The 26,443-nt window shown below is 40.2% G+C and overlaps 1 protein-coding gene across 1 annotated transcript in view; it reads right to left on the reverse strand.

Moving 5' to 3' along the window:
• The window catches only part of MDFIC (MyoD family inhibitor domain containing), a 94,476-nt gene extending 81,201 nt beyond the window's left edge, over positions 1-13,275 (reverse strand). The window contains exons 1-2 of the mRNA XM_006206161.4: positions 12,823-13,275; positions 12,353-12,541 (exon numbers count right to left, since the gene is read on the reverse strand). Of these exons, the coding sequence (XP_006206223.1) occupies positions 12,353-12,437 (85 nt within the window). The 5' untranslated portion in view covers positions 12,438-12,541; positions 12,823-13,275. The remainder of the gene's footprint in view (positions 1-12,352; positions 12,542-12,822) is intronic.
• Positions 13,276-26,443: the final 13,168 nt, after the last annotated feature.

Here is a 26,443-nt window from a genome sequence, read left to right on the forward strand (position 1 = left end):
TTGGAAAGGATCTTGCAGCTCAGTTAATTTCCTATCCCACCCCAGGCAGAAAGCCCCACCCCAAACCTCAGCCTCTCGCCACAGTTCCAAGGAGTGGTACCACCCAGGGGAACACATCTTGTCTTCATCACTTTCATTCAGTAGTAAGTTGTTCTTGATTTTGAGCATAAATATGCTGTCAGGTGATCTATAACTAGTTCTAGTTCTGCCCACTGTAGGGAGAAATAATAAACCTAAACTTCTTTATAAGATAATCATTCAAACTATTGAAGAGATATTTTTTCTATCAGTTTGTAGTCAAGCAAAGTATCATCTCAACACCTAAATTCTTTTAACAAATAATAGTAACAGAAGAATCTAGTAATGTTGTCTGAGGATGAAACAGGCTTGTCAAAGTAACTAATGAACTTCTAAAACATATAAAATAGTGTTTGTGCCATGGTTTTCCAAGAAATAGGGACAATATTGCCACCTAAAAAGTCCAGAAACTTCAATTCTTCCTGATAAATAAGAAGAGTCTTGTTAGGTTCTCTAGGAGAGAAATACTGTCCCTAAACTGCACGTGGCATTAAAGAAATGATTAACAGCACGGGTTCTGAAATTAGGCTGCCTGGGTCCACCACTAATCACTACTAACCACCACTGGATCCTGGGCAAGTTAATTAATCTTTGTCAGATTCTTACTCTTCAAAATGGGAGTAACACCAGTACCTACACCTGAAGGTGGATGTGGAAATAAATGGAATCAGGCCTGGAAAGCAGTGTCTGGTATACAATAAGGGCTTGTTCACACTTGCTGTTAGTATTACATTAAGTGTCATTGCAATAAGCACCTTTTTAAAACCTTAAGGAAGCTGTTGAGGATAGTATCTATCTATTCAGTAACCCCTGAGTGAAAAACCACACTTGAAATCTATTTCCAGACTCAGTAAGAGGAAAACTATTCCTTCCTCTGAGACACTGTATGTTATTTTTTTCTCATGGGCAATATTAGGGAAAATATTCTCTTTTTGACTTGAAATTTACAGACAAAATTGAATAACTGGGTTTGACCCTACAGTTATACCTGTACATTTCAATTTTCCCTCAGGTTTGGATTTCCTGAGCTACCCATATCTTTTATTATTCTGTTTTAAACTTTTTTTTTTAATATATTCTTATAAGCTACTTTAAGTGGTCTCCTGACCTAGGCAGACGCATGTGCAAAAGCACAAACTGATCATCAAATACATTTCCTGATTTTTATCCATCCTTTATTTGCTTACTTTGTGAAAGACTAATATAAATTATGGTGCTTGGCAGATATAAAACCTCATAAAACTTAATCAGTATAACATTCACCTATATCTTTTAGAAAGAAGTATTAATAGCTTTCTTCATGCTTAAAATTTGGGATTTTTTTCCATGTTAGATCTACTTCAATTAAACATTTGAGGACAACCTATAACATATCATTTATAATCTACATAATATGTAGTCTACATAATATGTAGATTGCTCCACAATCTACATTCATACCTCCTTTATCTATATACAGAAGTGCTCTAGACAACTTCATTTTTATTCTTCCATTCAAATTCCAGCATAATTTCAGATGATCTATGTGTATTTCAGTGCATGAAATTTCAAGTAATCTGAGACTAAAATGTCTGGGAAAAGTTAAAAAAAAAAAATCTGCGTCTGTATTTCCCAGAGGCTTAGAACAATGTGGAAATCTACAAATGCTTCCCAAATGTAACCTTTGAAAACCAAAGATAATGCAGCTTTCAGGAAGACCTGAGGCTCTGGAATTTTACTTCTTCACTGATCCAAAAAAAGGAAAAAAAGAAAAAAAAAATCCCTCAAGCTTATGACCTTTAAGAAACATTGCAAAACCTACCTGCTTTGTTTGCCCAATGTTCTAAAACCAATTAAAATCTCATTGTGAAAAAAAAAAACTTTAAGACAGCCAAAGCATTTTTAACAGATGAATGAGCATATGCACAAAATTTCATAATTTTATAAATATAAGTTACTATATAATCACAGATATACTATATTTGTTGAATGAATTAAATGCTTAAATCAATTTAACCAACTAATCATTATTATCATGATTTTGAAAAATAGACTTTTGAGCAAAATCTAAATGCATTCCTGCAAAGGGCTGCTGATGCATTTAGAAAGTTATGGTGTGTTTAGGTTCAAAAGAATGAGAAAAATGACATAGACTCAGCTAGTTTGCAGGTTGGGGATTGGTTTTACACACAGCTAAGTGGAAAATAGTTACAAAAAATTTCACGAATAAGCAATTGCATACAAATATGCAAATAGGTACAAAACACAGCAATAGTTCACATAATCTCCCAATAATCGGGGCTCTAAATAAATGGGGGGGAGAAAGAATTAAGCATTTTCTCCTTCAAGAAAAGTAATGGGGTGGTTAGATGAAGGCTTTCAAGCCAATACAGGGACCAGGATACATTATTTCAGTCATCCTAATGCCTGCACTTTTATAACTGAATCTAAAGTTCCTTATCTGAAAAACGTATTTTCAGGAAGACTGACCCTGAGGCATAGTCACTCCTGCCTCCTTAAATATAGGTTCAGTTGTGTTCTTTCCACCAACAAGTATACTCGTGTTAAAGACAAATTCTCATAGGCTTATGGAATTTGGGAGTTACACAGGCTCAAAAACGGCCCAACCTGGTACATGAATTCAGTTCAAAACATTCAGCATCCAGCATACCTAGGAATAAGGCAAGGAGAGGAGGCATGAATATGTCCAGGGATAAGAAACAGGCTCAGGAAACAGCTTACTTCAGTTTAGGACTCCTGAATTATTCAAAGACATCCCCCACAATTGTCTAAAATCTAATTCCTTATCATTTTCACTGATTCATCTTATTTTGCTCTTGGCAATCAAAATCTAATCTTCCCTTCACATGACCGCACCTTCAATTCTATCCACTTTTATAGGCACCATAGTCTTCTTACTCTTATCTAGAAAGCTAGCAAGAAAGAGTTTGCTTTCCTAACTGCTGAAATCCAGAGACACCGTATCTATAGCAGTTCCCTTACTGAGCAGTCAATTAACCCTCTTATAAAAAGGAACTGAAGAGGCTGCCTTCTTCCCCTTTTTAAAAATAAGGACACACACCCATCTTTAGTCTTTTGGCATGAGCGCTATTCTAAGTGCCACAATTTTTAAAACTTTTCTGTCACCTCTCAGTTACACCGAGTGATTTTATCAAGAACACTCTGTAGCCCAGGCCGTCTAGTTAAGGGATGAATGCTTATTTGGCACTATTACAAGAATGAAGGTAATCGAAATCAAAAGTGAACCAAAGGAGGTTGTTTAATCTGTAAGGGCATTTCAGACTCAGAGCTATGATCTGAGCCTGATCTTGAAATAAATGAGAGAGAATGGAGAAGAGTATTTCAAATATTTGTAATGAAGCCACAAATAAGATCATCGTAAGAGAATGTGAAGTATACTGAAATTGATTTCTTGAATTCAGAATAATGGAGATGGATGAGAAGTCAGGAGGTGCTTCCTGTCTGGTAATTCTCCTAAAGGCCAAAACCTGGAGCCTCTCATTAAATTCGCCAACTCCGTCTCTTGCCTTCTGAACCCTCTCTCTAGGGCACTGCCTTCTTTGGATTCTTCTTTTAGACTACCAACCCATTCCGGCTTTAAAATCTTGCAATCTCAGTAACTTCCACAGTGTCAGTCACCTCCAGGAGGATAACTTGTAGATCCATTACTTCCACCCACATTCCTGTCCTGTCCTACAGATTTGAAGTTTAAACTCTACATAAATATATCCACAGTCACTGGAACATAATGTTCCCTAAAATTCATCACCACTTCTCTTCTGTCCCTGTCTGTTTCTCCAGCAGTGGTCTGTATCTTGGTCCATGATATTCACAGAATCATTTTTCAACGCTCTATTTTCCCCTTATTTCCTCTACTCCAACAATCAATGATCAGATTCTGCTACTTACAACTTCCCAGCTTCTCTGAAATCTGTATTTTTTTGTCCATGCCCACTACTATTGCCTCCCATCTTTTTATCCTCCAATCAGAAACACTTTTCTAACACAAAGATTGAATATGTTACTCCTTGGCTTAAGTAAGAATTAAATTCATTTTGCATATTCATGAAAACCGGATAAAGTTATTTTAACATTGTACATATTTTAATGTTGTAACCCCCTACACATTACCCACGCTTCATCATCTCAGCTGTTATCTCAGTGAGAAATAAAGGGTAAAACCTCTCAGAAAATCTTACTAAGGATCCCGCACGTTGCTTGGGTGATGTGATGGAAGAAATGAGAACAGAATAGGTCTATGTTCAGAGACCCAAAAGAGTAAAGGAAAATCTACCATGAAAAGCAGTAGGAGGACTATTTGTTGGAGTAGAGAATGTGAGGAGAGGAAGTTGTCCTCTGCCACCTGCCTTCGGAGGGCCTGTCACCTGCTCAACCACAAGCTGCCTTATTTTTAGTGCTCAGCTCTGCATGGTCCAAACCAAAAAGACCGACAAACTGTATATTCTTCAGCTAGGATCACCTGCAGCCCAACCCAGACAAAACTGACTTCTTGCCATCCCGAGATTCTCTCTCAACCTTTAAATTTGGAAGCTCCAAGACTATCCCAATCAGCTGGCAATTAGCCACGAACCAATCTGTCAGGGGTTCAGGGTATCATCTTGAATTGCTATTTAGACAAGGGATTCAATTTAATTTGGCACCCATGTACATTTCATCTTCTCTCTCACCGAGTTTATAAATTCCTTGTGGACAAAAGTATACTCTTTCAATCTTCACAGGATTTTGTACATAGTAGGCACACACATAAAATATCTGTTGACAGTTTCCCTCCAAAGATGTCGATAATAAAATCTATGTGCTAGCATGAAAATTTCAGACTTCATTCCTGAAACTACTTCAAAATCAGGCATAAAAGCACATGCATATGAATCATCTTACTTCCGATTATGTGGGTGTCGACCTGAAAACAGAAGTGGACTGCGAGCAGAAACCACTAACGAAATTAATGTTAAAGTAACTCTTCTCATAGTTCCTACTTTGTGAGCCATAAGTGATTACAATTAGAAGCTATAAAATAGAACTCAATTTCAAAAACTTAAGGTTAAAAGCTCACCTCCTTCAGGATGTGCATGCTAATGTCAAAAGAAGATAGGAAAAGCTTAAGTAACTTCAGTGAAGTGTTAATGGCAAGAGAGAGAGGAGGGGGAAGAAATAGAGAAAAGAGAGAAAAAGGGGGAGAGAGAGAGAAGCATCCAAAACACTGGTGCACAAACACGTGACGTTAACACAGTAGGAAGGGCTACAGCATCTTTAATCTGCTTCAATGAACCACCGAAGTTCAACTATTCAAACATCTAGAATCTAGTCAGTACAAAATCAATCTCCTGTTAATAAAAACTGAATAAAGGCTTCAGAAACATCAAAATCACACCCCATGCCTTGATACAGCAGAATAATGACACTAACTCAGAAAAACAATTGGGTTGAATTGTTGCCCTCTTTTGTTTGTTGTTTTTCTAACTGATTTTCCATTTGCCAATGGCCTAACTTCAGCTTGTGACAATTTATGTTTCCTTTTCCCCCAATCTTTTATTATTGTAAAAATATAATGTGAGTAAAATAATTGCGGACTGTTATTAGACCTTTCCATGAAATCACCCCAACAAGATCCAGGAAATGAGGTTCAAAGAAACAGGAAAGGCCCTTACACACCCAGAAATTCCACAGCTTCCCCAGGAGTCCTGTAAAGGTCACTCAGTTATATATATTAAATCCTTGTATGTGAATCAGCCAAACAAGGCCAACAGGCATGATTCTTGCTTGGCCAGAAACCAGAGCCTGCTAATTGCAAGGCTGGTCTCTCCAGCTGCCCATACAGCCTGGAACACAAGATCAGTTAGCACAAGACTGGTTACTGCAAACACGCTCTTCCCACACATGCTTGATTCTCCCCCCATCATTCTCTGCCCCACAGTGCTTCCAACCTGCCAACTTCCAATCCTAGGCTAATTCCAAACACCAATTCTATCTGCTTCTATCCCCAAGCTCCCACAGGCTTCCTGCTGAGAAAGGCAGTCAACCATGCTGATCATGTCCACTAAAAATTCATGCCATTCATTCTTAGTTAAGCCCTCTGTTACTGAGCAGCCCTTTTGTTTGCCCCAGATGGATCGCTTCTTGAATTGTTCATTCTTCCAAATCTTTTCCCCACACATCTCAAATTTCTTGACTCATCCTAACCCCACTTGCTTTCAGTAAGTGTTACGTCTACTTTGCTGAGGGGATCTTGGCCTTCAATAATCTCCTTCTCATAGGAAACTTTCTCTAGATGATCACTCATCCTTTTCTCCCATTCCCATCTCAAAGGGGAACGCTTCCAACCTTTCCAAGACTGGTCTCATCATCCCTTCCTTCCCAAAATTTTACTCTTTCAATTACAAGCACTCACTGCACAATCACTCCACCCCATGTCTTTCTCTCTCTGTCCCCTGGCTTTCTTTCCAGTAGTGCGTGGTGAGCATGCTCAAAGGCAACCCATCCCATAGTAGCCCTCTATACACTTTCCCCTTTAACAAACTATCACTCTTCTTATCTTGCATGACCACTAAACATCTAACACTTCTGTAACCAATCTGAACTCATTTTCTGTATTCTCCTTCTCCTCCCTCAAGGGTGGCCACCCCCTCAAATCTGGTCCTCAGTCCTCTCTCTCACTCTTGTTCCATCCATCAGCTCCTTGACGGTGAACTCTTCATCAGTGAGCCTGAACCTCACCACCCTCCTAGTTACACGTTATCTTTTTCAGCGGCTTAGGGATAAGTTCCATGAACCAATATAACCTCTGGATTACATTAAATTTCCGCCTTTCCACGATCTCCCATATTACATACTTTGCTCAACCATATTGATTCCATTCGACAAAATGTGGACACTGCCTGGTTTTAGGAGAATCAAAAATAAGTAAGTAAAAATCAATGCCCTCAAGGGACTCTCACAGCAAAGGCAAGCTCCATCCTGCTTGTGCTATTGTTCTTCAATCCACAATCTCTACTCCACTCCCCCCAGTACTGCCCCAGGTCCTCTCATCTTTTGTCAGGCTAGTGTAATAGCTTCCTGGATAGTCACTGCCTTCACTCTTGCCGCCCCCTCTCCAAAACCATCCTTTGAACTGCCACCAGATTTATTTTCCTGAAAACACCAATTTGGTCCTATCCTTCCCCTTATCAAGAACTTTCCATGGCTGGCCACTGCCTACGGAAAGGTTATACAAATTTCTCAGCAGAAGAATCCTCAAAATGACTTTAGCTTATCTTTGCAACTTGACCTCATTTTCAGCTCCTTAGTACAACTCATACAGTGGTCTCAGTGAGGTACTCCATACCCTGTGACAGTCCCCTGCAAGCCTGGCTTTCCATGCACCATCTCCACAAAACTGACTCCTAGGACCATGCTTCTTGGTCCAACTCAAGTTAAAAGTTTTCCTAGAGGTTTTTCTAAATGCCCCAGCTAGGCAGAGAAGCTGTCTTTCTCCCCCATTCTGCCATCACTTTCTTTGTGCCTCTGTTATAATGCCTTTCCATCCACCTTGTATTATAGACATGTGTGAACATATGTGTTTCCCCCATCATCCTGCATGCCCCAGATTTCATTCATCAGTCTATTTCTCTCTCTATCTGTCATACAGCAGGGCTCTATATATGACATCTCTCTCTCTCTCTCATGAGTATGTGTGTGTATATATATACACACATACACGTGTGTGGGGGTGTGTGTGTGTATGATGGAACATTTACAAAGCACCTGAGTAAGGCAGAAATAAACAATGGGAAGACAAACAAAAAGGCTATGGTAGAAATGAAAATCAATGTTAAAATTAACCATCTCTACAAGTGCCCTGAATTACAAACATACATGCCTTCTCGATTACTATCTTCACCCCAACAAAAAAAAATGCTGGAGAGCCCTAAGAGAGAGTTCACATGGAGTGATATTATTTAAAGTTTGGAACTTGAAAAGGGTACTTTTTAAAAGGCTTTCTACCGAAAACAAAAACAAAAACCCTTTTTAAAAAAATCTACCAATAGAGCATGTCTTTCTACAGATAAAAGCCTCTAGAAACAACGACTCTCAGCCAGAGCTAAAGAGCACCTGGAGCTGGGTTGAAATGCGGATTCTTGAGTCTTACTCTGGAGATTCTGATTCTGTAAGTCTGGAGAGGAGCCAAAGATGTCAGTCACCTTGAGCCATTAGGGTAGTATCTCAAAACTACTGACATTCTGGGCAGGTAATTCTTTGCTGGGAGGGGCACTGTAAGATGTTAAGCATTTTCCCTGGCCTCTCCCCACTGCATGCCAGGAGCACCCACCCCACCCCACTGTTAAGGCCACCAAGCATGTCTCCACACATTCCAAAATGTCTCCTGGAGGGCACAATCGTCCCCAATTGAGAACTAGAGACAGAAGCTGCCCAAAGATGACACACTTTGAGAAATGCCATCCTTAATCAAAAGGATAACACGATATGATAAAAGTCGAAGAATATGGATATTACGAGCATACATGGTATAAACTGAAATAAACAGGCTTCCCATAAAGGAAATCTGATTAGCCACTATAAATTCCTGACAACTCAGCTAAGCTTCTAAGTCAAAGCTCTTCTTATGTAATTTCAACTTGAAGATTTTCTCCCTAGCTTCTATTTTAAATTATTTTTAATTAACTTTACTGGCATTTTGCATCCTGCTATGAAAAGTCCGCCTAATAGTCTCAGAGGACTCTCCCAAGAGAGAAGAGTGCATTAAATCACACATTATCACATTAAAGAATATTCCAGCACACAGCCCAACAGTCTAAATCTTGGCAAATGCAATGCAGGGGGGGGCGGTGTAGGGACTGGAACAGGCTCAAGTGATTCACAGTATCCAAAGCTGATTATCTCCAGTTCACCCATCCGTAGGAAAAGTTGTATTCTCTACTCCAAACCCATTTATCACAATGACATATACTATATGTTTACAACCTGTGCTTCCACCCTGATTTCTACTGACTGTATATGAGACCTTGGGCAAGTCATTTAAAGTCTTTGGACATCCCTTCTAAAAAGTGAGCCAGTTGGACTATACTATTTCTAAAGATCCTTCTAGTTACAAGTTGCAAATTTATAATGAAGCACAAAGAAAAGGCTCTTTTTATTCTTTTGGAGTCTAGTAACTTGCACAAAAAATGACAATACCTACATTTTCAGTGTTGGTAACACAATGAATTTAAGATGCTTAATCCAAAAGAGAAAAAAATGACAATGAGATGAACCACATATACAAGATCCATTCTCTCTTAAAACAAAAATCAGTTTGGCCCAAATTGTCCTTCACTTATCAAGACACTTATACACAGGTACTTTCATGAGACAGCAAATCATATCCGTCTTTCAGAAGTTAGTCAGAAATAGGGAAACAGTTTTCAATCACACATTTACTTTCTATTTTGTGTAATAGAGATCACAAATCAGCTGCTTAGAGGCCATTTCCAGCCTGCAGGTGTGGTTGTTTTCTGTGGCCTGAACAAAAAGTGTATTTAATTAGTTGCCAACTTCTAAAAAGGGAGGGATGATACATTTAAAAATCCCTATTTCCAGTATCTCTTGAAATGCTGGAAGATATTAACCCAAATGGCAATGATGAGCTGGCGCTGAGAAGCACTGCCTCCCGGCCCACGAGCTTGCAAGTGGCCGCAGTTGCCACTGCTCCCTACCATCCCACACCCAGACACCCATCTGGTTCCCTCTGATAGCCAGGAGCATATGCCCTTATGTCATTGCTTGGTAACAATTTTCCAAATGCATAAATAAGATTTTTAATGCTTTCAAAGCAATAGAATTGTGTTTGCAGGACACAGCAAAAGGATAGAGGTTGTAAAGAGACAGAGCTATGCTCTCAATAAGAAAAACTCCTCACTATGAATCTGAGAAGTAGAATGTGCCACACTGTAGGTTTCTAACTAACCACCTGAAAGGCTAGAAATTCTAGATTTGATGGGGAGTTCAGACTAGAGACCCCCTAAAACTACTTTCAACTTTAACTTTATATGCCTTTGGTCAGCAGTACAGTGAGCTGAACACAACACAGTGATATATGTATGGGTTACATCATACGTCTTTGTGTACGTGTGAATACATGCATATACATGCACATAAATACATACATATTTTTAATTGTGTTTGCAGGGGAAGACTTGATCTTATCGTTGCCCTTCACGAAAAGACATGTTCTGGTAACTTTCATAAAGCATTCCATTTTTCTCACTGATTGTAATATATACAATTTTAAAATTAGATTCCTATTAACTAAGCAGCCATATCTTACCAGGTAATTATTAAACTATTCTTCAGAAAAGATGATAAAGAATCCAAGGACAGAAGGAGGAGGATGAAAGAACTCAAGGAAGCACCTACAAGTAGAGAGGTCTGTGAGCAAAGCTTCTCCACTAATGTCTTTACCAATAAAACCAGTCTAACCACTGGCGGCTACATCCTGAAGCTTTCTGCCTACCTACTTGCATCCATTTTTTTTTTCCAATACAACTTGTGAAACCTACCTGTTTGAGAAACAATGTTTTAACAAGATTCTGAGGATTTTCTGTTTAAAAAGATCAGCTTTATAATTAAACTGATGTCTTTTGAAAGGATGCAGTGAGTCAAATTTGAACTAATTTAAAAAAGCAAAACTAAAAAAAACAAAAAACAAAAAATAAAAAACTGTTGCTGAGGCTAAGCCAATTTTCAGGTAAAATATAACCCGAGTTTCCACACTGATCATGTGTGTGTTGTATGCAGTCAACACTCGACATTCTCCTTCAGACCATTCTAGAAGCCTGGTTCTTAAAATCAGATCAGACACCTTACAGCATTACATCTGCACAGGTGCACTAAATGTCACTGCAAGACGTTCTAGCTGACTTTAAAAATGCATGTCATTGCAGATATCACTAGTTTCAAATCGTTTTTCTAGTGTGTTTGAGGATGATTTCTGACATAAGCATTTGTTAACAACAGTGATTAACAGCTCAAGTGTGAACACAAACAGCCCATCCCTGAGTCGATACGACTGCTAAGGGCATGCCTCATGACAAGAAAATGATTGTGTTGGCCACACAGTATGCGGAACATGGGCGACTTCTGGGAAAACATGTTTATCCTTCTGGGTTCTCCAATTTTCTGATTTTCTCTCTGTTCTCTGTTTAGAAAAAAGTGACTCACTGTTTAGAAGCAAAAAACAATGATAAACATAATTCAGTTGAACAGCCCTGAATGCCAGAACATTTTAATTTAGCCATGGATGTTTTCTGCTTTTACCTATTGTGGGTTCAACATTAACTTCTTCCTTTCCACTTTTTACTGCCTTAAGGACAAGAATCCCAAGAAACCCACTATGTAATTGTCAAGGGCAAGGTGGGGAGGTTGGGGGGAACTTACCAGACATGCTTAAAATCATGAGTATCAAGTAGGTTTTTGAGCCCTAGAAAATTAGTTTGTATCTGTGTCATAACTCTTTAAATCAGAACCACCCTAAGACGACAATGCATCAAAGGAGTAAGATCCTTGCTCTCTGTCACCATTGAAAACCTGAAGTATGTTACCTTCAAGACAAAAAAGATAACCATACTGTCTGAGTTGTTAATAAGCTTGTCAAGGAAGTTTTCCCCAAATAAAAGTATTTCCTTTACAGGCTGTGTATGTTTATACTTTGGAAGAATATGAAGGGCTAATTCGTTATTGGAAAGCATTTCTTTTAAAGTAAGTTTATTCAAAACAATGGTTATTGAAAACGTATGCACGAACCATTCCAAAGCAATTGGTCACAGAAGCCCGGATTATCAGAGTTGCAGAGGAGCCCACAAGAAACAGAAAGATGAGGGGAGTGCAAGCTGGCTCAGAAAGCAGCCTAAGTCTTGGATCTGAGGAAGAGCCAGAACTGAAGAGAAGTAGGGGGAAGAGCTTCAGATCCCACACAGCTGAGTTAGGCCCTGAAATGCATAGGTTTAAGAAAGAAGTAATTCTGCCATCCTGTTTCTCTGCAGCCAAAGGAAGGGGGAGTGGAGGCACCAGCGGATCCCGCCCTCTTATCCGGTTGTTGATCTAGGGCAACGATCCTGGAGAACTTGCTTGGGTAATGCTAACTATGCAAAAGTTCACAACTCCAAGGGAGGATCGGTCCTCGCACCAATAATCCACCCGCAGACCCCCATCGGTAAACGTGTGAACACACTTTAAAATGCAGCAATGACAAAGGAGCCTGCAACTTGCAAGCGGCACTCACCCTGGGCTGGGGCGCCCAGCCCGCCGCCGCCCGCCTCGGCCCCGCGCTGGGGCCCGGGAGCGAGGGCTTCGCCCGCGCCGGACATGGGCCGCTCCACCGAGCCCTCGCCGCGCCTCAGCCTAGCTCGCTGCCCTGCGGGGCTGACGCACCGAGGGCTGTTAGGTGTTGGGTGCTGGGAACTGACTGCTTCTGGCGAGGATTAAAAAAAAAAATGTTTTGAGAGAAGCGCACACCACCCCTGCGGGACATTCCCTCCCTCTCTGCTTCCCTCCCCCAAACCCCACCCCAGGGAAGTTTTGATTTGAAACCCGGGAGGAAAACTGTTACCCGGCAAGTTCACAGCAGCGCGTCCTGTGGGGCAGCGTGGGGCACCCAAGGGGGAGGGGGCTGGGAAAGGAGATCAGATCTGGGAGAAGCTCGGGGGAGGGGATCAGACCCCTCCTCTCCCCGCCCCCTGGACCACCACCTACCTCGGCATCCCCCCAACTCGCTCCAAGCCCCTTCCTCCTCCTCTTCCGCCTGGAAGTTAGCAAGGCTCCGGCAGGGGCCGCATGTCGCGGTGGCCTGACGGAGGCGGCCGCCCCTGAGTGTCCCTCCCCTCCTCTCTCCGGCTCAGCCACACACCGCAGTGGCAGCAACTGCGGCAGCGGCTGCTCCTCTGACTTCGCGCTCTCCGCCCCCTCTTTCCAACCAGCTCAATCCGGCCGGTTCCCCTCCAAGGGGAACTCGTCCCCCTCTGCCTCTTTCCCCCTTCCACCACTCCTACACTCCAGAAACACTTCTCCCTCTGTTGCTCCTTTTCATCATATCCGGATGAGGAGGCCTCGAACTCTTGGCTCTCGGCCCGAGGCTGGGGGCGGTGCGACCTGGGCTCGGCCCCAGGCTCCCTCGCGCCCCTGGCTGTCTGGGTCAGGAGGCCAAAGCCCTCCAGGGCTGGCACAGAGCGCAGGGGTTCTTCCCAGGGCTGGGAAAAAGAGGGAGTTGGCTATTCCCTGGTTGCCCAACAGTGCCCACACTCAGAGACTCACCCCATCCCCTCTCAACCAGCTCCTCTCCCCAGTCCTGCCCCAGACTCACGGGCATTCTGAGAATGCCCAGAAAGTAGAAACCTTCAAGGGGGCAATGCAAAACGAAAAAATATCAGACTTTTCTGGCGCAGTAGAGAAATGGTAGTTTTGAAACCTTGACCCCTGGCTGAGTGTTTAATCTCTTAATCTCCGACTCTACAGACAGGCTTTATTCTGTTTTTCAGTTCTTTGTTTGTATTGGTCAAACAGTCAAACTGGATCCAGCAAAACCTGTTGCAAGGTTGACATCCTTGAGGATCCACTAGCCCAGCACTTCGGGCCCAGCCTACTGCAGGCAGAGTGCCTCCTCCACCCAGGACTTCTGTGGTGAGATAAACTTGTGGTCAGAAGTAAAAAGCTGATCAACTCTACACTTACAAAGGAGATGTTCTGATTTCAACTTAATCTGATGAGCCAGGAATAACAAGTATAAAGTCATTTGCAGATACAAAGTACTTTCATAATACATTCAGGTAACTTTTGCTCTATATTTCATCATGATTTGAAATGCAAACTTTGTGTCCAAAGCTAGACCAAACTCACTCTCTGAATCTCTAGGATAAGAGAGTAACTACAGTAACGTTATCCAAATTGGAGAAAATGGACATCGGATACATCTTCCTTCTAGGTGTATTAGTAATATGCCAGGAATTTTATGTATTTGAAAAACTAACTGGAATTGATTCCAATTGATTGAGAAGACCATTTCTCACCTTTAAAGAGTCAGTGCAACCAAACTTGCTTTCAATTAAACCTGAAAACACAGCCTTTGAAGTTTCTGATCAGTTACTAAGACTATACTCTATCCCAAAAGACAAATGATAGTTTGCCAAATGACCTATGACTAACAATTTTTTTGCATTGTTTTATTTAGAGATTTTAGCAATTGTGTGTATAAAAGTGCCTTAACTCTGTGAAAACTTGTCTAGGGGCCTGGACTATTTGGCATCTACTTGATGGAAGCAGATCAATTCTAAGGGCAACTGCATAACCATCAGAGAATAAATGTTCAGGAAGTATCACTGTCTCTTGCAGCATCATCTGCAAGCAAAGGAGTAGAACAGAAAGCAGATGCTCCGGAAGATTCTGTCTTACCCCATCTTTTATATTTCCTTGCCTCTTTTTTGTTTTTAGAAAAACACACCCTCACTAAGATGTTAAACTCCATGAATATTGAGAAAGTATAGCTCTCAAATGCAAATCAAAACTACAATGAGGTATCACCTCACACCAGTCAGAATGGCCATCATTACAAAGTCCATGAACGATAAATGCTGGAGAGTCTGTGAAGGGAACCCTCCTACACTGTTGTTGGGAATGTAGTTTGGTGCAGCCATTATGGAAAACAGTATGGAGATTCCTCAAAAGACTAAAAACAGACTTACCATATGATCCAACAGTTCCACTCCTGAGCATATATCTGGAGGGAACTCTAATTCCAAAAGATACATGCACCCCAATGTTCACAGCAGCACTGTTATACAATAGCCAAGACATGGAAACAACCTAAATGTCCACTGACAGATGACTGGATAAAGAAGTTGTAGTATGTTTATACAATGGAATACTACTCAGCCATAGAAAAGAATAAAATAATGCCATTTGGAGATCACCATACTAAGTGAAGTAAGCCAGATAAAGAAAGAAAAGTAACACATGATATCACTCATATGTGGAATCTAAAAAACAAAGACACAATGAACTTATCCACAAAACAGGAACAGATTCAGACATAGAAAACAAACTTATGGTTACCATTGGGGAAAGGGGTAGGAAGGGATAAATTCGGAGTTCAAGATTTGCAGATACTACTTTTATAAAACAGATGTACAAGCTTTTTCTGTATAGCATAGGGAGCTATATTCAATACCTTGTAGTAACCTATAATGAAAAAGAATCTGAAAAGGAATTTATATGTGTATAAGTATGACCGAAGCATTATGCTCTATACCAGAAATTGACACAACACTGCAAACTGACTAGACTTCAATTAAAAAAGAAAAAAGAAAGAAATTACAGCTCTCTTCTAGAAAGTCACAGTCAGTGATGAATATTTGTTAATTTAATTTCACAGCCCTTAATGTTGCACACATGGTACATGACTCAATAAATACTCCTTAAATTAAATTTAAACATTTTAGTCTCTAATGGGGAAGAGATAAGATTCAAATAAAAATATGAGAACAAATGAGTCTGCATGGTAGAATCACCAAGATAGGTAACTGCTGTATCTTGCTCAGCTGCGTGACTCTGAGCAAGTTAACCTCCCCATGCCTTGGCTGCCTCAATGAGAATAAGAGAAACTCTTCATAGGGTCCCAAGAGATCACAATAAGATAATTTTCAGAGGAATATCAGATATAAGGAAACACACTCAAAATATTAACTATTGTTGTTGTTGTTGTTGTTGTTGTTATTATTATTATTATTATTATTATTATACAGAAGCACCTTGATGGGTAATACTGAATACGGCATAATGATTCTATCACAAGGGCCCCATCAAAATACCACGTTACCATGCCTGGTGTACATGTGTAATCCATACTTTACTTATATTTTAAATTATCTCAGTGACTTCTTACATTCTGACAAGATTATCCTGCCAGGATTTATAGCTCAAGCCTGTCTGAGTGAAAGGCTATCTTGTGTCTTTAGGTAAACTCAGGTCTTCCTTCTAGGAGGACTGAGAAGTCCATAAGCCTGGTATTTGATACACCAGGAATTAAGGGTGGGCTCTTAACTGTTCCCCAAGCTGTCCACAACCCCATCCTGTGCTGTATTTGTTCAGTCTTTCTGTCTAATCACAGCATGGTTCCCGATGATCACCTGGTGCCCTCATCCTCTCATTCTTTTATTCATCAAAGCTACATGGAGACAGGGGCACTGCCATGGGTGCCAGGGATGCAGCAGTGAAGATGATACATGGAGCTCACAGTCTAGAAGGAAATACAGACACCACAACCACTTACTACACTTGCTGAGTGGGATGGGAAGGGAAGTTCTGGAATGCCAGTACTTAGAAGGGAGATGCAGTCTGGTCTAGGAATCAGGGAGAAGTTTTATCTCGGCTGAGACCAGAAGTGATGAAAGGAGAAAAGACGGCTCCAGGCAGTTCAGGTAGAGATGCAGATGTCCAGGGCAGCCCAGCATCACTGAAGAACAGAAAGAAGTTCAGTCTAAGAGGATAACCCAATGCACGGGGGAGAAGAATGAGGGATGGAACTGAAAAGAAGAGCAGGGGTCTTATCAACTTTGAACAAGGAGGATATACTTTCCAAATTTACATTTATAAAAGCCACTCTAGTATAATATGTGAGATGATTCAGAGGCACTGAGACTGGAGCTAGGAGGTCCAATGAGGAGTCAAAAGATGATGCCAGCAGTGGGAATGGAGCCAAATGGACTAAAGTAAAGGATGAGGGAGCTACAGGAATCAAGGGTGACCTCCAGGTTTCCACATCTTGGTGGATGGTGGTAATATTACCTACAGAGATGGAAACGTTCAGGAGAAGCAGGTTTGGGGGAAAGCTGCTCAGTTAGTCATGTAGATGATGTAGTGTCTGAAAAACCTGTGAAATAGCTAATTACAACTATCCAGTAGGCTGCTAGTAGGTGTCTGGAATACCAACACATAGATGGCACTTCACCAGCAAGGAGGTTATAAGTACCCAAGGAGAGTATGTGGTGTAAGAACAGAAGGCCTAACGCAGCTGCTAGGCCCTGAAACTCAATCCGAACGTGTCCTTACTGGCCCCTCCCTTTCTGCACACCCTTCCCAATGCCCTAATACTATTATTGACTGGCTTTGAGAATCACCACTACTGACTGCTACTACTGCCTGTGCCCCACCCTCCATCCTAGATGCCCCAGGGTATAGCACATGATGGTCTTTATTAAACCAGGTTTTATCATGTCTTACACTACAGTAATCTGGATGAATGGGAATCTCCCCTGGGGACCAGTCTTCTACTGGAATTAAATACCCTAACCCTGGCTCAGAGCCCTCTGCCACTGAAATCCCACTGTGCCTTCCAACCATTCCTGCCTAGTGATGCACACACTGATGATGATGTAATAATATGTAAACACATTGTGAAAGAGGTCTGACAGGAGCTCAGCAAATAAAATGAACCAATTAAAAGAGTTTATAGAGCATCCTTACGGACTCCTTACTCTTCACCACTCATTTCACAGTCAAACATTTATTGTGCACCTATTACATTCTAGGCCACATGCTAGGTTCTGGGTGGTGGTGGTGGTGGTGGTTTTTTTTTTTTTAACTTGACTTAATGTCTTAAAAAGCAGCTAAATTACTTTTCACTTGGGTAAAGGCTTCTCTGACTAGCAAAAGTCAAAGTCAATATCCTTACCTAGTTATCCAAACCAGGGGACTACAAGCGGGGTGTGCAATTAATTATACGTGCTTCCCGGGGGAGCACAAGACGAGTGTCTGGAATGTGAGAAGAGAACAGTAGAATCAGCATTTATACTTGTTTTTATGTCACCATTTGTATTTCTATTTTCAAGCATTTTTTTAAAATATAGTTTTATTTTATCTCTTGTTTTGTTTTGTTTGGAGGAAGGTAATTAGGTTTATTTAGTTAGTTAATTATTTTAATGGAGGTACTGGGGACTGAACCCAGGACCTTGTGCACGCTAGGCATGCACTCTGAGCTATACCCTCCGCCCTCAAGCATGTTTTAAAATGTGTATAACATATTAGTTCAAAAGTGTGTATAATTGTTTAAAACATATGTTAGGGGTTCATGCTCAAGAATATTTTATCATTCACTTTGTACCAAAAAAATGGCTTAAGTGCTTTAAAGCACTGAAGGTACATTCATTCAGTTATTCCCAGACTGGACAAAGTTAGTTTTTCTAGAAAACATATATACCTACCTCATTTAGGTAGAAGCATGATTTTAGCAATCCCCAAACCCAAGGACATAGAAACCAGAAAATAATCCTGAGCCTCTAAACACGGAAAGTAACTTTCATGACCTTCACATACTGCCAACACCATAGCTATCGACTTTCTCAAAACCTACTCTTTTGTGTGTGTGTGTGTGTATCTGTGTGGACATATACTTTTGTACAAACTTTATTTTCCATTGTTGTATCTCACAGAATATTTAGGGCACAGGGGCTTTGAGGGAAAGAGATTAGCTCTGGGAGCCATTAGGTCTGAAAAAGTGACAGCAGAAGAAATGACAGCTGACAGAGAGGGATGATACAGGGAAATAAACACGTCATAACAACGCCTGGGTGAATTCAGCTCAGTGAAACAGTGGCTGTTCCTAATGAGGGCCTGAGTCATTAAGGAAAGATTCAGTTACGTTAGCGCTGCATTCTGTTTTTTAGGGAGGCAGGTCAGTATTTTTACGTTTTAGGAAAAAATCCCACCAAAAAAAAAAAAAGTTCACATCAAAAAAAGTTGCTACTTGAAAGACTAACTTCCACACAGCTGCCAGGGAAATGAGCGATTGCAATTCTGGGTCAATTTGTTTTAACTGTATTTCTCTACCTCCTAGTGCTCAGTTTGAAGAGGAGAGGTCAAGTGGACAGGTTTCTAGAACCCAGTCTTACTTCAAATAGACTGCTTTCTTCTTTTTCTCCATAATGCCTGGATCCTGTCCTCAAATGTTTAACTGAGAAAACTGGTTCTTCCACTTTCTAAATATTTGAAAACTACCCAAGTGCCCAAATCCTTTGCTTAATGGATCAATAAACAGAAAGACATAAAGTTCATGGATTAGGTTCAACAAACATATATTGAGACTTTACAGTGTCAAACCATATGTTGGACATGAGAATTTCAGAATAGATGTAAGATTGGGAGCTCAGGGAGTGGAGGGAAGGGTAGGGGAAGGGGACAGAGTGGGAGACAGAAACACACTAAGTTGTGATTGCACTACAGGAACATGGGGGGAGCAGCACCTAACTGCTCAGGCGTGGGCAGGGAGAGCCAGGGGCTGTTTCAGAAAGAAGATGATGCCGAGCTGAGTACTGCTGATGAGTAAAAGTCTGCCTGTCAAAGAGCTCAGGGAATTCCAGACCGAAGAAATACCTACCGCCTACAGGCACTGAAGTGTGAAAGCCCCAGAGAAGTTAAATGACTTGGCAAAGGTGTTTTGTGAGTTTGTTGCTACAGAGCTAAGTTTCTTGACATCCAGGGTTCTTGGTCTGACTGAGTATCTGGATAAGCCACGTAAATGAATCCATCCCTTCTAAGAGATGGAGAAGCTAGGGCAAATCTGATCTTATACTTAGGAGTTCCAAAGATTTTCCGTTGTCAACGTGTGACCAAAGAATGGGGCACAGGCTCTCCTGTTGCTGAATTAGCTTGACTCATCCTTCCCCTCCAAGCTCTCAGTGTTGCTCTCAGTTGGCTGACTCCTATGGCTCGGAGCATTGGCCTTCAGGGTATTTCCTTGCTGTCAATGGTAATTTCCTGCTTGTGTTTTAAAGGAAGGGAGGGAGAGGTTAAGGCGTGAAGCAGCACATGTCCTAAAAGAACAGGAGGGAAGGCAGAAGTGAAGGTGAGGGTATCACACGCAGTAGATAAGGTACCTAGAAAGTGACCCTGGATACACCAGCTATTGTGGAAAAGTGGTAAATGCCAGAGGCCCTTGAAAAGGATGACTGACCTGCTGAAATCACAATGGGAAATAATTTTAGCCCAATGATCATGACAAAGACACTGAAAATAATGTAGAAGATGAAGATTCTTTTGTCACCATGGCCCCTAAATACATTTCTATTCTCAGGTAAAGAGATAAACTTTCAACTCTGGATTTAAGCCAACATCTGTATTCATCCCAAGGGTGTACTAAGAAATAGACACTAAATAAAAAGTGCAGGATTGTGGATCAATGATATTGTTCATTCACTCCTGGGACCTTTAATCAACTCTGAGAAAAAGGTGACATTTTCTTAAATATTCTCCTCCCTCCTACTCTGGACAGCCCTTGCTCCCCAGGCACTGGGACCCCCAGGCTATTCTTTTGCTTCCCTCGGTTTCCAACCTTTGATTTGATACAAATATATGCCAAAATTCATAAGGAACAAATTTGATTCAATATACTAAACACAAAGATATAAATAATTCAACGTCTTCCTAATTCTAGGAGCAACAATCCTGTTCCTATGTTCATAGTCCCCCTAAAATGTATCCAGGCCCGTAAGGGGACACAGACAGGTTATTTGTTGCCACGTTATTTAGGGCAGGGAGTTGGAGCGAACCCTGTAGCCATTCCTGGGAGAGCAGGAAGTTAATGGGATGGATGCAAAGCATGGGCTATCATGTAACTATCTGAAGGTACAGATTACCCACACACGTTAGCAACAAAATGGAACTTTAAAACATTGTATGTTGTGAAAAGAGCAAGAAACAATGTAATTTTGTGCCACAGCGATTAATAATTAAAAATATATATACACAAAACAACAGAACACAGTTCGTAAGAATATACACAAGCAAAAGGACTTACATAAATATCTTAGAATCATAATTTCTTGGGGGAACGAAAAGAGTGAATTAAGGAAATCAGAGAGAACATATAAACATAGGCAGACAAGCATACAGACTAGAAAGGAGACTTGTACAGACCACGATGATGTGCTATGTACCAAGGTCCTGATTAGCTCAATTCTTTGCTCTGGAGGTCCAAAACAATGGCAACTATTACTGCCAATAGTATTATTATTATTATTAATAGCAACACCAGAACACTTTGGTTACAACAGCCAATCCATACAAAGCCATGTTTTCTTTATTCACTCTCATGCAGACTGCTTCAGTCTGCTGAATAGTGGCCCCTAAAAAGGTATACCCACACCCTAATCCCTAGAACCAATGAATGGTACATTGGTTGGTTGAAGGATCTTTGCAGACATAAGTATTATGAAATGAAGAGATCATCCTGGATTATCCACGTAGGCCCCCATTTCAATGGCAAGTGTGACAGTTAATTTTAGGTGTCAGCTTGACTAGGCCAGGGGATGCCCAGATAGCTAGTTAAACATTACTTCTGGGTATGCCTGTGAGAGGGTTTCTGGAAGAGATTAGCATCTGAATGAGCGGACTGAGTAAAGAAGATGACCCTCCCCAACGTGGATGGGCATCATCCCATCCCTTGGGCCTGCAGAGAACAAAAAAGCAGAGGAAGGTTGAACTCGCTCTCTACGTAACTTTGAGCTAGAACATCAATCTTTTCTCGTGTTCAGCACTCCTAATTCTCAAGATTTCAGACTCAAACTGTGCCATTGGATCTGACTCTCAAGCCTTCAAACTACATACGCTTTGCTGGGTCTCTAGCTTGCAGATGGTAGACCTTGGGACTTCTAAGCCTGCATCCAATACTTTATAATATACATATATATATATAGATGTATATATCCCATATTGGTTCTGTATTTCGGGAGAGTTATGTCTAATATAGCAAGTGTCCTTGTAATAAACACACAGAGAAGAGCAGAGACTATGAAGATGGACCCAGGTACTGGACACAAGTGGCCACAAGCCAAGGAAGCTGGCAATTATCAGATACAACAGAGGTATGACCCAGAGCCTCTCCCTGAGCCTCCAGAAGATGTACAGCTTGTTAACACCTTGATTTCAGACTTCTGGCCTCTAAAACTCTGAGAAGAAATTTTTGTTGCTTTAAGGGATAACTCTGGGATATTTGTTACAGCAACCACAGAAAACTAATACAATTGTCTTTAGAAAAAGTGAAACTGAAGCTAGCGCTTCAGGCCCAGTTTGCTATTATTAATTATTTGATTTTTGCTGTTCTCTCACTATCAAAGGGAAGAACGATCTACTCTGAATCCCAAAAAGGACTTAATCACTTTATCAAATGCCTTTTCCAGGTTGACATATGTCCACCCCAATACCTCCACCACTATAGCCCACCTCTTAGCAATAATTTTAATGACTATCACATACCAAGTCCTTTAAAATTTACACATTCCTTACCATCCACTCTCAATTTTACCCTAGGGATAACTGTACGTGATACACACTGAAAGTATTATAATTCTCATTCTATAAAAATAAGGAAACAATATTTGAGAGAATTAAATAAAGAACACATAAATAGGAAGTTGAAGAGCTCAGACTCTAACTGAAATCCATATCTAATTACTTATCAGATATTTACTGAATACAGACTCTACCCCAGGCCTCCACTTAGGTCATGGCAGTATTTTTGTTGTTGTTGTTGTTCAACTACAAGGTGTCAGGTACTCTGCTAAACATTGGAATAAAGTAGAAAGTAAAACAGATGGGTCCTGACCTTCACCGAGTTTTTGAGTCTTGGGACAGGTAGATGGTAATTAAATTACCACACATGTAAAGATGCAAGTACAAACAGTGGTTAGTGAGGAAAAATGGTAGACTCCCATGAGAGCCTGTAAGAGGGGCACAGAATTAGAGATGAAGTCTGGGCTCTAGAAAGACTTCACAATAGAGTAGGGAAAGGACTGAGTAAAGAGATTAAAATACAATCATAATGGGATTCATATTATGAAGTAGGAATTGGGTCCAGTGACAGGACACAAGAGGGGCACCAAACCCAATCTGAAGAGAGAGGAATTTGAAGAATGAAATGAGTTTGGAAAAGACCCTAGGTGAGAAGAGGAGGAAGGAGAAAGGGAACTCCAAGTGAAAAGATACAGGAGAAGGTGGAGAGGGCATTCAGAGAACTCCAAACGTATCTGTTTATTGTATTTCTTATAACATGTCTGCCTAGATCAAAGAGGACCCCACTTATACATTCCAGAAGCTTTTCATTCATCTCAGCATTCTACTAAAGACTAAATTTTCTATTCTAGACTAAGTTTTCTATTCTCTAACAATGAGACTGTTTATTAAATTTCCTCCGGGTATCAAACAAAAATCCATTTTGAAATATGCTTGAAGATGCTACTGGTTATGTGGTGCCGGCAAAGACTGACCTGACAGCAGGCAAAAAAAAAAAAGAGAGAGAGAGAGAGAGAAAATTATGCTTAAGAGGCTCACTTGTATTTATACCATAAACTTGCACCACCAACACTACCAATATTAGAATAATCTTGCCCCATAAACGCTGGAATATGACACTGGCTAGAGTCCTTAGGTGTCATCGCTCTTCATCCTAGAGTCTTTACTTTTAGGCTCTGAAGAGCAGTTTCCTAGGTCTTGCTATAATCAAGAAGGTAGTACCTGGAAATCCCATTAATAGGTAAAAGTTAATTTTTAAACAAAAAAAAAGAGGGGATGGGCCTTACAAAATTATTTCAAAATAAAAGGAAATCTCTAAATCATATAAGACATAATTATTAAGACCAAAGATGATATGAAAGATAAGGTTGAAACAAACCATTCCAAAATAAAACTCTGACATTTAAAATTGCTGGAAGAACTTGGGAAGACTTCCTTTAGTTTGCACTGAGACCCAGAGTGCTCTTTCCTTAAATGCTGGCTGATGGACACTGTGATCATTCAGCACAACAGACACTAAAGCTCTTTCACACAGGGATGTGGATACCGTCACAACCAGAAGGAAGCACCTTCTCAGAATCACTTAGTATTTTTTTTTTCCTCCCCTCCTGATAAATCAATCCTTGGAGAGGATCTGGGATTTCTTTAGCATTACTTTTTAAAAGCCATTTAAAAAACTGAGTCTAAATTTCAAAGTCAGTAAAACCACCTTAAAAACAAGGGTATGGAAGATTCTTAAATAACTCAAATTATCATTCTGATTTTTAGGTTAGCATAGCAGAAAATAAATCACTTCTCTTTCTTTGGCTCTGCTAAAGTCATGCTTTACCAGACTCAAAGGTTCTTTAAGTCAAGGAGCCACATCTGCTCTCCCAGCTCCTCACCCTAATCAGGGTAGATGATGGGGTAAGGGGGAAAGAGAAGACTTTCTACTAGAGAATCTGAAATCTTAATTCAAGAGAAAAGTTTTAAAAACAAAAACAAACAAACAAAAACTGTAGTGAAACGATCAGCATTTTGAAATATTTTCCTAGTGGACTGTGACCCAGGGCAACAGATACATTAAAAACTGCACATTTTAAGTGAGATGAAAGAAATACATTTTTTTCATCTTTGACAAGTTTAATATTATTCTTTTGGTTTGTTAAAATTTCTCCAAAAAGTGATAATCTCTACTTATAAAAATCTTGCTTCTAGGATTATGGGTGATACAGAAGCTTGATTCAAATATATTAATAAAATTTTTTTACCTGGCTATGTGCATGTAGTTAAGTGTATTCAGTAGAAACCCAATGGTAACTTCAAAATATTGAACAAAAAAGATAGTTTTTTTCTAATATTATAAGTATTTTCAAATCATGTTGTTTCCCTAGCTAATTTAAGTGCCTAGTAACAGTGGTACTCAATAAATCTTTAAAAATTCGCAGTTTAGAAAGCCATCTTTAAAGCCGAATAATTAATTTCGATGGTTTAGGATGAGTTCTGTCATTGAAGAATCAAGTAATCAATCAAGTTTTAGCTACTGTATTATAAAAAGTATTATAGCAGCACAAATTTGTATTTCTGAAAATGATCAGTAGACTAAATGAATTAAAATAATTATTTAAATCATATTCGCTTTAATACTTTATAAACTGTCATGCAAATTTAGTAATTTATAACTTTGAAGGATTTATTCTCCAGTCAATTAACATTTATATTATGCACTTGTAACTATACACTATGAAGGTATATTTAAAGATTGTTAAATTTTATGTTTAGCATCATGTGAATTTCTCAGTATTATTAAATAAATAACATGCATACTTAAGGCCAGAAAATGTAACTTTCCATAAACTAGTACCTTACACTCAGTATCCCTTATGCTATACATGTTGGTATCTTGGCAGGCAGCATTTTAAGACGACCATCAGTGATCCTCACCTCCTGTGCAGTCCCTTTCCTTGAGTGTGGGCTGGACCTAGTGTCTTGCTTGCAATAAACAGAGTAAGGTAAAAGTGATGTGCTACACCTTCCATGATTAGATTACAAAAACCTGAATATTCCCTCTTGTTAGTACCTTCTCTCTCTCACTCCCCCCCCCCATTTCCCTCTCTCTTTCTCTCCCTCACTCCCTTCCTCCCTCCTATGATGAGGAACTGAGGGTGGCCCTCAGGCAGCAGCCCTTGAAAAACTGAACCCTGCAAAACACTACGTGAGTGATCTTGAAAGCAGACCCTCCCCAAGCTGGGCCTTCGTACAAGACCACAGCCCTAGCTGACACCTTGGTTTCAGCCTGTGGGAGACCCCGAAGCAGAGAACCTGGCTAAGTCTTACCTAGATTCATTACTCACATGAAGCAAGAAATAATAAATGGGTACTGTTTTAAGCCAATACATTTTAGGGTAATTAGTAATGCAGCAATAGAGAATTAATACAGTCATTTAGCATAGGTTTTGTTGTTGTTGGTTCTTTCTAAATCCACAGACTACAACAGAACACCCTCCAGAACTGTAAGGAGAGAGCTTAAGCCTTGGCAATGCCTCAGTGCCCAGCACTCAGGCTGGTGTTTCAGGAGCATGGGATCATTGTTCCTTCACTTCTCAACCAAAAAAAGCCACAATAATTGCCCTTCAGCTAAAGGGTAAATGTGTGCCTATTCTGTTAGGGTCTGATTTTTTTCTAGCATACCAATGGGTAAATAAGTAAATTCCTCTACCCCTCTAAAGTATCAGACATTTCAATTTTTTTAAAAAATTGAGATGTGACTAATATGCCTAAAATGCATGAATTATAAATGCTTAGTTTGATCAGTTTTAACAACTGTATATATCTATATAACTATCACCCAAAATAAGCTATAGAATATTTCCATCACCCCAGAAAGATTCTTCCTGCCTTTTTCCTGTTACTATTCCTCCTCACTGATTGCCACCCCTCCCCACAACTATCTAATGTCTACTGACATGGATTGGTTTTACCTTCATCTATATTTGATAACAGATGTAAACACTGTGCATTCTATTGTGTCTGGGCTACCTCAGCCTAACACAACAGTTTC

The sequence above is a fragment of the Vicugna pacos genome, chromosome 7 (genome assembly GCF_048564905.1).
Source record: "Vicugna pacos chromosome 7, VicPac4, whole genome shotgun sequence".
NCBI lineage: Eukaryota > Metazoa > Chordata > Mammalia > Artiodactyla > Camelidae > Vicugna > Vicugna pacos.